Source organism: Pelodiscus sinensis, chromosome 5 (genome assembly GCF_052426305.1).
Source record: "Pelodiscus sinensis isolate ZL-2025 chromosome 5, ASM5242630v1, whole genome shotgun sequence".
Classification (NCBI taxonomy): domain Eukaryota; kingdom Metazoa; phylum Chordata; order Testudines; family Trionychidae; genus Pelodiscus; species Pelodiscus sinensis.
Genome location: NC_143056.1, coordinates 67,056,734 through 67,070,802, shown reverse-complemented (window position 1 = coordinate 67,070,802; position 14,069 = coordinate 67,056,734). Strand labels below are relative to the sequence as shown.

Below are 14,069 nucleotides of genomic sequence, written 5' to 3'. Positions count from 1 at the left end.
TTAGTATTTCTTTTTATGAGGGGCTCAGTCAACTTGATGTTAATTTGAACATTTCTACTGCATAGTTCTGATTGCCATTGAACTCGCTTCAATATGAGTAATTTTACCAGGTGTCCTGTATTCAGCATAGAGAAATATGGCCATCCTACATATGTATGAAAGATGCTTTTGAAATAAGTTTTATATTATTGTTTTCTTTCCTTGAGCTGCAGAGAATCAGACTCAGAATGAAGATGCTGACACCGATGATGGAGGCTTCAATCAGGAATGGGAACAACAAAGGGATAACAGAATAGGACCCCTTGACTCAACTCCTGAATCCCGGGCTGTTGTTCAGGCTCTTCCTAGTAACTCCCAAGATAGTGAGGACCCTGAAGAGAGTAAGTATCTTTCCAAGACGGACTAAATGTAAATTTGGTTTTTAGTCAGCTAATGTGATTATTCATGCATATGTTATTTACAAAGTACACTGGATCGCAAGGACAGGCTGAAAAATCCCCAATGATTAGGACATGTTGACCCACCTGAAGACTTCACAGGACTGGATAGATCTCCATTTAGTTATCTAATCATTTTTGCTGGAGATGCTCTTAATCACACAACTCACAATTTGGGAACTCTGTTAGCTCCTAGTCTGCTTAAATAATCATGTAGCAGTACTTACCTGAATGACTTTCTGCCATCTGCTTAGAATCATAGAATAGAATCTTAGAGCTGGAAAAGACCTCAGAAGGTCATCAAGTCCAGCCCCTGCTCTAGGCAGGACCAATCCCAACTAAATCAACCCAGTCAGAGCTTTGTCAAGCCGAGACTTCAACACCTCTAGGGATGGAGACTCCACTACTTCCCTAGTTAACCCATTCCAGTGCTTCACCACTCTCCTAGTGAAATATCCAACCTGGACCTCTCCCACCGCAACTTGAGACCATTGCTCCTTGTTCTGCCATCTGTCACCACTGAGAACAGCCTTTCTCCATCCTCCTTGGAAGCTCCCTTCAGGAAGTTGAAGGCTGCTATCAAATCCTCCCTCACTCTTCGCTTTTCCAGACTAAACAGACCCAATTCCATCAGCCGCTCCTCATAGGTCATATGCTCCAGCCCCATAATCATTTTGGTTGCCCTCCGCTGGACCCTCTCCAATGCATCCACATCCTTTTTGTAGTGGGCGGCCCAGAACTGGACACAATACTCCAGATGTGGCCTCACCAGAGCCGAATAAAGGGGAATAATGACATCTCTGGATCTGCTGGCAATGCTCCTCTTAGTACAACCTAATATGCCATTAGCCTTCTTGGCTACAAGGGCACACTGTTGACTCATATCCAGCTTCTCATCCACTGTAACCCCCAGGTCCTTTTCTGCAGAACTATTACTTAGCTGGTTGGTCCCCAGCCTGTAACAATTCTTGGGATTCTTCTGTCCCAAGTGCAGGAGTCTGCACTTGTCCTTGTTGAACCTCATCAGATTTCTTGTGGCCCAATCCTCCAATTTGTCTAAGTCACTCTGGACCCTATCTCTGCCCTCAAGCGTATCTACCTCTCCCCCTAGCTTAGTGTCATCCGCAAACTTGCTGAGAGTACAATCCATCCCCTCATCCAGGTCATTAATAAAGATATTGAACAAAACCAGTCCTAGAACCGAACCTCGGGGCACTCCGCTAGAAACCGACCGCCATCCTGACATCGAGCCGTTGATCACTACACGCTGGGCCCGGCCTTCTAGCCAGCTTTCTATCCATCCTACCATCCATTTATCCAATCCACATTCCCTTAACTTGCTGGCAAGAATATTATGGAAGACTGTATCAAAAGCCTTGCTAAAGTCAAGGTATATCACATCCACTGACTTTTCCATGTCCACAGAGTCTGTAACCTCATAATAGAAGCTAATCGGATTGGTCAGGCATGACTTGCCCTTTGTGAATCCATGCTGACTATTCCTAATCACTTTCCTCTCTTCTAAGTGCCTCAAAATGGATTCCTTAAGGATCCCTTCCATGATTTTTCCAGGAACCGAGGTAAGACTGACTGGCCTATAGTTCCCTGGATCGTCCGTCTTCCCTTTTTTGAAGATGGGCACTACATTTGCCTTTTTCCAATCATCCCGGGATCTCTCCCGATCTCCACAACTTTTCAAAGATAATGGCCAAGGGCTCCTCAATGACATTTGCCACTTCCTTGGTACCCTCTGATGCATTCTGCTTATGGTCAGAGATTGTCACTTATGTCAGTGCAGACTTTGTGACTGCAATCCATGCCTTTGTCACCTCAAAATTAGAATATAGCAGCATTCTCTATGCAAAGCAACATGTTAAGTATAATTTAAAAACAAAGTTTACTTCAAGATGTTGTAGCTTGCTTGTTTTGGTTTGGGGTTTTTTCCCCTGTAACAGACAGTGTATTAAATGTGGTGTCTCGCTGTGAACACATAACCTCAGTAGTCAGGGATCTGCACAGGCAGGCTTTTCATTTCTAGGTGAAATCTAAGGTGGTGTTAGACTGTAGAGCACTAAGCATTTTCAGGCCTGCCTGTCTGGCAGACATCTCTCCTCATGTGTTCCTGCCATAGCTGTAATCAGTGAAGGCACTTGATAACCGAGATCTTTGACATTCAGAGTGAACTCACATCCTCTGTCTTTTCTAGAGATTTGGGAGGATACTTAGGGGCACAGAGATCTTCGGAGTGGGGTGACATGTATTTATTCTAACTACCAATATAAAACCAGCTGTGTTGGTAGACAGTTATGGTTTCCTGACTTGATTGTAATTTATAATTGTTAGCTCCTAGAGATGGGAGTCTTTTTCTCCCTGCCTCTGTGGGTATTTTAAATAAAGAAAATGCTAAATTGTTCCAAGGCATGTGTCTTTCTCCCTGTATTTCTACTATCAGTAGTTCTGATAGCATTTTTACAATGCTGCTGATCATGCTTGTCAGCCAGCAATTATTTGTTAGATGTCTGTTGGAAAATTCACGTGTTGTGGCAGTAGCATTATAGCCATTGTACTGATCACTGAGCCTTTTTAATACAGTGTAACTGTGTTTTAATGTTTAAAATCGTTCTCTTGGCAAGAGAGCATTCTCAACATGCCCCATTTCATCAAGTTACTGTTCAACAATTGTATGTGACTTGAGGGAGAATTGTTTTAGCATCCAGGGATCACTGTGCAGAGCAAGCAGTGATAGTCTTACTGCAAGCCACTAGTTTTGCGTTTTTAAGATTGAGTAGGGATGTTATACAGGTATTTTTTTAATATCACTTAGCTAATAAAGGTAAGTGAACAAATTCTGTACTGGATACATCAAGTAAGGTTCCCTTAAAATTTAGCATTTTTCTCTGGAATATGGATTATTAATCACTGTAATCAGTGATAAATAACTGTAAGGCATCAATTTCCTTCTACAGTTGCATCTTGAAAGCCATCTAGAACTGAGATCAGGACAACTGTTAGTCCTAACTCTCTGCATAAAGCTTTTATGTTCAAATACCTCATTTTCCATTAAATTAGAGCTTCCCACTATGATGAGAAATTGAATTTTGAATAGTGGCTGCAATTCTGGTTTTTTTAGTTCTTCAGAACTTGCTTTTCAAAATGATTTTTTAGTTTTAACAATGAACCTTTGCCCCCAGAAGTTAAAATAAATGTTAATACTCTTGGAGCCAGGTAACCTTGTAGCATTGGAATGTGTTTGCCATGCAGTGTTTCACTTCGCATCCAGCTTGGTATCTTCGATGACAGGTCTGCCTTAATTTGACAGTGATTCATATCTACTAGAGTAGAATAATGTGATGGGTGACTTCTAAAAATAACAACCTGTCTCTCTTTAAAGGCAGACTGAGCTAGGTTTAGATTAGCACCTCAACATGTGAAAGTCTGGCCTTTAGAAGTATGGGAAATGGTACTTGAGAATGAGATGTTGGAGTTGGGCCAGGAGACACTATTGTGTGTGTACACATTCAAAAAGCTCCAAAATGTAAAAGTTCTTACAGGATAAAGAGGAACAAAAAGAGTTGGTCCAAAGCAGTGAACATGATCCTGAATGAATTTTGGAAACACATAATGGTTTAGTCTTTGGGGAGACAACACTGATCAAATCGGAGTAACTTGAGAGGTGGTACTGAGGGATTGCAGGGAGATAAGAAGTATAAGGTACTGCTGTTTTCCTGTAGTGATGCAAATTGGCTTTGCCTGGTTTAAGACTAGCTATTTTATGCTTTTTCTTTTGTTTTAATCTCTTCTTCCCTCCCTCGGCCAGTAATCTTGATTTACTATAAACCTTGTGGTTGTGTGTGTGTGTGTGTCTGTCTGTCTCTCTCTCTCTCTCTCTCTCTCTCTCTCTCAAGTTGTTAGCACCTTAGAAGTGTAAGAGATAGTAAAAAAAGGATTTCTGGAGTCTGTCCTCCATGGGACTGTTAGTCTGTAACTGTAATAACAAGCAGTCTTGCGGCACCAGATTAACAAATTTATTAGATCATGAGCTTTTGTGGGTAAAACCTGCTTCATCAGATGAGTTGGAGTGGAAACTACAGAATCCGGGATATACAAAACAGCAAAAGAAGTTCCCTGTCAATTGTAGGACCAGTATTAATGAAGCTTATTAAGTCACCCTGACTTAGCTTCATTAACACTGGTCCTACAGTTGACAGGGCACACATGAGGTGCATGCTGATTGCACAAAACATTGTAAGAGCCATGCACTCCCTCTGCTTTATGCTACTTTTGCCAGTAATTTAACTCGCCCCTAATAATGCATCACTTTGTGTTGAAAAGGCATGATAAAGGAGAATCAAGTGCAATGTACTTAATCTTATTTGTGGGGTCATGGTTAATGCATGTGCTCTGTGTCAATCTTGCATCCCACTAATAATGGAGGGCCACTCATGCAGCCCACTCACTAGCCTTAGTGGCTTATCACCGGTGTAGATAATCCACTGGTCAATCTATCCAGGTAGAGGCTACGTTAACTTAGCTGCAGTTACACATGAGGGGTTAGGTCGTCCTTACTACATTGTTCAAAAGTTTCAGAGGGGAAGCCAGGTTAGTCTGTAACTGCACATCCACTAATGTGATCTATGCCATCAAATGCAAGCAATGCCCCACTTCCATCTGTAGTGGTCAAACTGGACAGTCTCTACTGGAAAGAAATTAATGGACACAAATCTGATATCCATAAAGGTAATACACAGAAACCTGTTGGAGAACACTTTAACCTGCCTGGGCATTCATTAATGGGTCTCCAAGCCACCCTGTTGTTTCAGGCCAGTTCCACAAGCCAAATACACAGGGAAGGGTTGGAACTTAACTTCATTCACAACTTTAATTCTTATGCGAATGGAATGAACCGAGACATTCTTGCATGCTACCTTCCACATCCTAATGACTTAACCAATCAACCAAACAATGGAAGCGTTAATTGTTCTTATCAGCCTCTTGTAACTACATGAACAATCTACTCACTATCTCTTTTTTTTTCCTTTTCTTTTTTTCCCCCTTCTTTTGTGCTCTCCCCCTCCCCCCCTCCCCCTTCCCTTATCTATTCTTGGGTCTGGACTTCTAATACTCCAGTCATCTGAAGAAGTGGGTTGTGCCCTCAAAAGCTCATGATGCCATCTACATGTTTTGTTAGTCTTTAAGGTGCTACTAGACTATTCATTGTTTTTACATTCTTCCTAACTATATTAGACAGGATGCAGACTTTTTCACAGCCCTGAGCAACATCGCTAAGATGATCTAATTTTTAAATGTAGTTTAGGGATGTGAAATCCCATTTAATTAGTTAACCAGTTAATCATTATGTTTAACTGGTTAAACAGGGGTGGGCTGGAGTGCTGCTGCTTACAGTGCGCTGCACTGGGCTCGGCCCACCACGGACAGGGGATGCTCCAGCCTCCACTGGTTAACCATAACCAGTAAGCATCTCATCCCTAGTGTTTATCTAGGCTGAAAATACATGTGAATAGTTAAAATATAGGTACTCCTTTGAGTTCAGAAGGGAGCTGTTGAGGATCTCTCTAGAAAAACCCAATAATTATAACAGTGTTGGAATGTCAAACTAATTCTCAAGTGAGGGCTAAGGTATACTTTAACCTGGGGTCTGTGGATCAAAGAAACAAAACTTACTAGGTGAGGAGCATATTTTCCAGTCTCCCATGGCTGTAGAGTGTCTGTTTAGCTAAGTTAATTCTGACTTTCCCTTGTCTGAAAAGTAACATAAGGCTGAAATGGTTGGAGTAGACATCAGTGGCAAGAAAAACATGGTGAGAACAGGACAACTCCTCCCATAAACCTGGTGTTGCAGGGCTTGATGGCAATCATGTGACCCTGAGGGAAAAATATGGAGAGGGAAGAAGGGGACAAAGATGGGAGAAGAGAGAAGCGGGGTAAGAAGAGCCCTAGGTTTCCCTCCCCCAGTGCAGAAAACGGTCTTTTTCTCATCCGGGGTAGCAGAGCTCTGGGGCCCTTACCTCTAGGGCAGGATGAACAGGTAAATTTGAGGGACAAGGAGAGCTTAGAAGCAGTCAGGGGCTTATGGCAGAAGATAGAGAGGCAGCTGCCATAGCACGAGAAGGAATGGTGAGGTGAAGGGGTCTGGAGCTTCCTTGCATATGGCCAGTCAGGCATAAGTTCACTCTTTGGCTTTTCCTCTTTAGCAGGTACCCACTTGGTCTCTAGTTATTCCTTGATACTTGCAGGTCGAGCCTGGAGCTGCATTGCACTGATAAGATGAAGGAAGCTGCAGGCTAGATGAGCACATCCAACGGCTTGATCTGGCCCTCCAGACAGGTGTTTGATGGCCTTGATGTAGAGGCTTTGAAAAAGCTATGGCACATTTTGAGCCTTATTTAGTACAGGAAATCATATTTACTTCTGTATACAGAAGTGTTAATTGAATATTGTGTCCCAGAAGTACTTGCTGAGGTGGTAATTGCCATAAAATCGAACTCATGCACTTTTGAAGGATCCTTATATTGCAGAATCACAAGCATTCATTTAATCGGAAAGATGCACCATAATTACACCACGAGCCTTTCAAAACTATCATAAGTATTCTGTAGGAGACAGAAGAGGTCACTGGAATGTTTCTGTATGTTGTTTTGTTCACTGGAAGATATGTAAGTAAAAACTGCAAAATAACAAGTGACTTATCTGCCCCAGTAGTCAGGGTAGTAGCAATAATCTTTTGGCAAAAGGTTGCTGTAAAATGAAATAAATGAAAGTGGCTTAGCTCTATAAAAAAAATATAACCGGAACATCCAGACTTTCTCAGTTCAGAGTCATGCTGGCTAGCTATTACGAGACTGAAAACCTTCTCAACTGTACATAAAGTGGAGCAAATGGCATCAGTCTTCCTTTTTACTCCAGAGATACTAGATATAACCCCTGCTGGTATCAAAATGACATACTCTGTTGGGACCTGCAGTTTTTGCTAGCCTTACCTCTGTATGAAAGGTGAAATCAGATACAGGCTACATTGTAGAATTCTGTGGATGGCATTTTGGCTATCTCCTCTTTCCCAGAACATTCCGTTTTTGAGTATTCTGATAGAGATAGTCATGCAGATAAGTTCCTCTTTCCTTGTTGCTTTAAAACAGCCTCTGTAAAATTGTGCTTCTCGTTGATTCCCAGCCTCCCCTCCTGTTTTGATTATTTGCTAAACTTAATTCAAAATGGAGTTGTGTATAAACATTTTTTTCTTATGTTTGATTTGATGTTAGTCTGTTTATAACTTAGTAGAATGGGATGTGCTGGCAAACGGCAAATTCATGTGTATTGGAGACTGCAACAGCTTGGCAGTAGGGAGGGTCAAGGAGAATCTGCTAATTGCTTTTGGTTGTCTTATTGGTTCCTTGAATTATTCTGTCAGATACGTGTAACAGAAATTGGTGGAAGGAGTTTTGGGTCTTCACCTAATCTTTCCTTATTTTTACCATTGCAGGGGGAGTAAAACTTGGTTTGGGAGATTTCATTTTCTACAGTGTTCTGGTTGGCAAGGCCTCAGCCACAGCAAGTGGAGACTGGAACACAACGTTAGCCTGTTTTGTAGCCATACTAATTGTAAGTATAATGTAATGTAGTGGTGGTATTTCAGTACGTTCCTCGGTGACCAAGGGGGCTTCTGTTTGTATATTTTCCTTTGGGATTTTGCATATTGGTTACTTAAGTGTCCGATCTTGCCGTCATCCACTTAAATTACCAGTTTTGTTATGGATTTCAATTGGGGGCAGCATCTGTCACTTAAGCTTCAGTTCGGTATAGTACTTAAGTGCATGTTTATGTCTCATTGATTTCAGTGGGCCCTTACGTATATGTTTCAGTGCTTTGAGTGAACATAAGAACAGCTATACTGGGTCAGACCAAAGGTCCATCTAGCCCAGTATCCTGTCTTCTGACAGTGGCCAATGCCAGATGCCCCACAGGGAATAAACAGAACAGGGAATCATCAAATGATCCCTCTGTTGTCATCCATTTCCAGCCTCTGACAAACATTCCTACCCATTAGTGGACTCATTAGTGAGTTACTTTATCAGTGTTAATCCTGACATTAATAGCACTCATTTTGGAAAGGAAAAAAATGCAACTATCAACTCTTTTGTCAGCTTTTAAGCTTGATATGTTCTATATGTATTTTTTGTAAATATGATATGTATGTGCTTATAATATGTATTGTATTTTTGCTGGCTTGAGTTTTACCTTAACTTCTCCCTTTCCTTCTTTCCAGGGTCTGTGCCTTACTCTACTGCTTCTTGCCATCTTTAAGAAGGCATTACCAGCTCTTCCAATCTCCATAACCTTTGGGCTCGTTTTCTACTTTGCCACAGATAACTTAGTGCAGCCCTTTATGGACCAGCTAGCATTTCATCAGTTTTATATATAACGCATTTGAAGTTGATATTCTATGGACATTTATAATGACTCTAGAAAATCTGGGAGGAAAAAAGGATTTTTTCCTTGGTCCTCACGTGACTGTGAAGTTCAGTACTCAAGATTTCTGGCCTGAATCATTGCAACTTCCTCCCATGTTTTCCTGAGACTACCGCACTGGGTATTCTATGTAAAAAGGGTTTTTCTCAAAGGATGGACTACCATTATGTCATAAGCAATTTCTGAATGATAGACGTGTAATGAGGACCATCTGTGTCAAAGTTGCTAATGTTTCTACCAGCAACATGAGCCCTCGGTACAGGTTGATGTTTTCCCAACACTGAAGGCCCTGAGGACTGCCATGAGTTTAAAGAAAGGAAGGTAGCAAAGTTCTGTCGGATTTGACTTGAAAACCATTTGAAGGGAATCAATCCAGTACAAATCATTAAAGCAATGTTTTTCACCAGTTGAGTCCTGACCTCACTTTGGGTCATTAGGTAAGGGCCAGGTATTATAGCAATGGGACCGATGGAGAAAGGATAGTCTCTCCTAAAGAGAGTTCCATCCCTTAATAGCCTCTGTGCCTAAGTGTGCTTGATTTTTGATAAGTCTAAAAGCTTATTTTCACATTGGATCAAGATCCTGTACTCTAATTTACTCTTTGCATTCTCAAGCACAGAGAGTGCATACTGTACTACCACTGCTCATTTCTCATATAGCTACCAAGACTTGGACTGGATAGTTTGGAACAAGTCAATCATGAGGCCCTAACATGCATCCTTGTAAAAGGTTGGAGGACTAATGCTCAAAAAAATTCTTTATTAAAATGACATGACAGTTTCTGGATTTATTTTGTCATCTTGCTAATCTTTGCTAGAATAACATCAATTTAAACCTCACTTTTAGATGGCAATTTGCCACACTGGACTGCATTGCTCTAAGTTCCCGTTCTCCCACACAGAGTCTTTGGGTATATGTAACAGACATTTGCAGCAGCATCTCCCAAGCATACCAGGAATTTAGCCTTATATTGCCAGGTGTAGAGAAATGGAGGGATATTTTTAGTAGCATTCTTGTTTCCATTAAGCATGTCTCTCCGGAAACATGTAGTTGAAAGGATCTGGACTATAGCAAATTAAAATGAGGGGCAGTGTTTTTCCTATGTAACATTGTTAACTTCTCTATTAAGCTTTAGTATTAGCTTCTCATGCTTATTGCAACTTGACACCTACAGCTGAGTGATTTATTTTATGTAGTGCATTGATAAATGATATTCATTAGCCAAATAAGTTGTCATTTAGTGTTTCCTGGGAATAAAAAGTATTGTTCTTTTTTTCACCATTATAATCGGGTGTGATGAAATATAGATAATAGGTGTCTGGAGAAAAATTTATACTAAGCTTAGTAACCCCACCTTAATTTGTTTTATTCTTTATTTAAATCTACCATTATGTTTCATGGACGTTTTATAGAATGGAACATTTTGGGAAGGACACGATTGGAGAAAAACATTCTGTGCAAGCAAAAAAGCCTGGTTTTGGTGCAGCAGAGCTCAGTGAAGCATAGAATGGAAAGGTTTGGCTGTTGATGGCATTGCAGCTTATGTTAATTTAATATTTAACAAGATACCTAATGGACAAAACTAGTGTAAATGGTGATCTGAAGCAACCTTTTTTCTTTTCCAGAAAGAGATCAACTTCAGTAAACATGGAGTTAGTAATAGGACTGAGACTTCATGCTTATTCTTAAGTTGGTTTTTGATTAGTGGGTAATATGTGAAGGCTTTGCATTTGTGTTTTATACCACAAAGACTTTAACTTCCTCAACTTTTTATGATTTTGGTAACTGCTGTGTATTGCCCAGTGTGACTTACTAGCCACAGAATGTTGCCATCTGGAAATCAGGGCAGTTACATCAAATAATTTGCATCCACTCTACTCACCTGAAAGTACCTGCATTCTTGGTTGTGGCTGCATTTCCTCTTGGATTCGTTATGGATAGCATTAATAAAACAAGCATGTCTTGGTACTTCATTCTGGCTGTCTAGGTCAGAACTGCCTGTGTAATTGTAAAGACTTGTTCACTGTCCCAGATATTACGTGAGTGGAATGTCATTTAAAATGTTTTTTTTTAATACGAAGTTTTCTGCTGTTAGAGCATTCTTTCCTGTTACTACTTGATCCTTGCATCAGCATTAATCTCTGAGAATTGCAGCTGTGTTTTTGGTTGGGAATTCTAATTATTGCTTGTGCTTTATAGAGAAAAGATCGCCAAAAGTTGGTACCACTATCCTTTGTTTGTACATCTGAGCAAAGTCTCAGTTAAGAGTTATTTGTAAAATGCAGTGGTCATCTTTTGTTTGAAATAGTCACTGCCGGAATTCTGATCCCCTAAACGGCTGATCCAAAGCCTGTTGAAATAAATAGGAGCCTTTTCATTTACTTCAGTGGGCACTGGATTTGGTCCTTGAACAGTTCAAATCTTCAAAACGTTTAAATTGCCAGTCTTCCACTGCCATCCTGGAGTTTTAATTTCTAGCCCTGTTACAGAAGGTTGTGGTGGAGATTATACACCTATGATAACATTGAGCCTTGAGTACACTTGCTAAAACCAGTAGATGCAAACATAAGATTGAAACTCTTTTCTGGATTTGCTCTTTTGCACTGAAATACGGTAACACATGCCGAATATGATCTTTGTGGTGCTAGACCACTTCAATATGTGGTTTAGAAGGGTTACATAAGAACAGTGTTCATTCTGCATTTCCTGGAATTTGGGAGTTTAATGCACAAGCATTGTTCATAATTTCTCTACTAGCCTTCCAGAAAAATAGAAATCTAATTTATGATATAGGATTATTTCCATCTGGTCTACTTGGTATAATCAGAGATTTCTGATGTATTTTATAGCTCTTTGGGGGAATTATTGATTCCTATATTAATACACTATTGATGATTTAATTTTTATTGCTATCCCAGTAGATGTGGGTCTTTCTCTTCTGTGTTCCAAACATGTCTATCACATTTGGTTAACCAGTAATTGTTGTGGCTTTAAGACAAAATTTCTGTCATTGTTGATAGCTTCGCTACCTTTCAAACTTTCATAAGTAATTAGTCTCTCTTAATGGCTACTCGTCTGCAAAATTTCATAAACTAGAACATCAACTTGTAGGAGTGCTTAAAATATCTGCTTAAATGTATACCATGTTTTCTTCCTCGTTCTTGTATTTAGTCCAGAACAGACACTTATAACAGATTTTTGTAAATAGGGAATTACTTACATGGCTATCTTGAATGCTGCTACCATAAATAACTGGAAGCTCCTTCTGATGGTAGTTATCTGCATTCAGATGTAACCAATGTGGGGTGAGTTTGGAGGTATAGTCGCTTGTGTAGAGCACCATGTTCAGATTGTCTTAGGAGCAAATCCTGATTTTAAGCCAAATATTCAAGGGCTGCACTCTGCTGAAAATGGCTAACTCCTTGAGGTAAAAAGCAAACCATGCATTTATTTAGACTCTCTGGTACTGTACATGGCAATTGCTCTGACCTTACCATAGTGAGGGAGAATTATCCTAAAGTACATTTGAGAGGAATTTCAGGACAGATGATGCAGTGTTAGGAAACTTCTCAAAAAAGTGGGGGGGGGGGGAGGTGTTTTGACACATGCTGTTGAGGTCAGTATAAGGAAGATTGTGGAACATGTCTTTGTTATGGTAATACCTTGTTTTACATTTTAAGTTTGGTCATTGGGAATACTGGAATATGAACTAGAATTGGATTATTTTACACTCAAGCATTTGCTATTTTCTTTTTTTACAGACACTGGTTTGTACATAATCTGATTTGAATGTGAATAAGTTTTTTAAACACCTTTCCAATTCTTTATAAGATACAGTTTTGATAGATTATTGCAAATTTTCCTTTATTTGTCTAATCATTAAAATAAAGACTGCATGGATCCTAACTTTGCTGATTGTCATGATTTCAATATGATTATATAAAACATTAAACTTGTTTTGGAGGCTTAAATACTGCAGTTTTTAGCTTCAGTATTTAAAGAACAAGAATTTTGTCTTAAAGAGGTGTTTTAAAAGCCTCTCGTTTCCCACAGGAATAATGTCTTCAAACTAGATTTCTATTGAAGCACATTTTAAAGCTTGCTTTCACATTAATTTAGATAAATTGTCAAAACCAATTATAGGAACCCCCATGAGACATAATTAAGGCATGCAATAAGCTATATAAAATAATATTGAAATTCAGGATGTTTGATGTGGCAAAAATAATCGTAGCTGAGAAACATTTTATGTAGGTCACTCAGAAAGAAACCACCTCACAAATAGCATCTAAATGTGCAACACTGATTACTAATTTCACAGCTGGAAGAGTGGGGAAAAAAATCTTACACTCCTCAAACATTTCAGTTTTATTCCTATAAATAAATTTGAGTAGTGCAAATGTAAGTCAATTTAGCCATTGTTGTATGGAAACAGAGGTTTCCTTTAATGAGATTTGTCCTGTTTCTCTCAAAATAGAGAATGTAGATTAATATAGAACAAATTAAGAACAGAACTCAGCAAATATTTGATGATTGAATTTAGCTGTGTTGTTGTATTGACCACCAGCAGCTTAAGACTTTTTTTTTCCAAATATAGCTGTTCTGTAGATTGTTTGTTGGCATGGGTTTCATTGGAATTCTCACAGCAGCCACTTGGCCTACAGCAGGAGTCTCAAAGTCAAGGCCTGCAGGCCATCTGTGGCCCGAGCAGTTCCATAATCTGGCCTGTACATGATTGTTGGCATGTGAGTTCCTGCAGCCATGGGGGGGGGGGGGGGACAGGGTCCATACCCATCCCCCAAGTCCAGCCTCTGCTCTGCCCCATCTCTTCCCACCCTTCTCTGCCCTCTGGCCCCACTACATCCATTCCTTGAAGCCCCATCCCCGTTAGGGGGTCTAGTATGGAGTGGCAGCAAGGGCTCCCCTGGACGAACCATGGCTGCAGGGAAGCAGAGCAATGTCCAGTCATTCCACCATAGCAGCAGGAAGAGCACCCAGCCCCAGTGCAGGCTGGCTTGGAAGATGGCCACGGAGTCGATTGGGCTTCCATGTAGCTCCAATTCCCCGCAGCTCCTGCTGCTGCAGTGAGTGGGGGGAGGGGAGGACAACCCCTGCAGTTGGTTCCCCTGGGTATGGGGGACCATATTG

At 40.4% G+C, this 14,069-nt stretch overlaps 1 protein-coding gene across 6 annotated transcripts in view; it reads left to right on the top strand.

Moving 5' to 3' along the window:
- The window catches only part of PSEN1 (presenilin 1), a 64,175-nt gene extending 51,348 nt beyond the window's left edge, over window positions 1-12,827 (top strand). For 4 of the 6 annotated variants that reach the window (XM_014576283.4, XM_014576284.4, XM_014576285.4 and 1 more), the window contains 3 exons: window positions 207-380; window positions 7,936-8,054; window positions 8,719-12,827. In XM_014576283.4, the coding sequence (XP_014431769.2) occupies window positions 207-380; window positions 7,936-8,054; window positions 8,719-8,874 (449 nt within the window). In that variant the 3' untranslated portion in view covers window positions 8,875-12,827. The remainder of the gene's footprint in view (window positions 1-206; window positions 381-7,935; window positions 8,055-8,718) is intronic. The other 2 variants (XM_014576287.4, XM_089778522.1) reach the window with 1 other exon arrangement.
- Window positions 12,828-14,069: the final 1,242 nt, after the last annotated feature.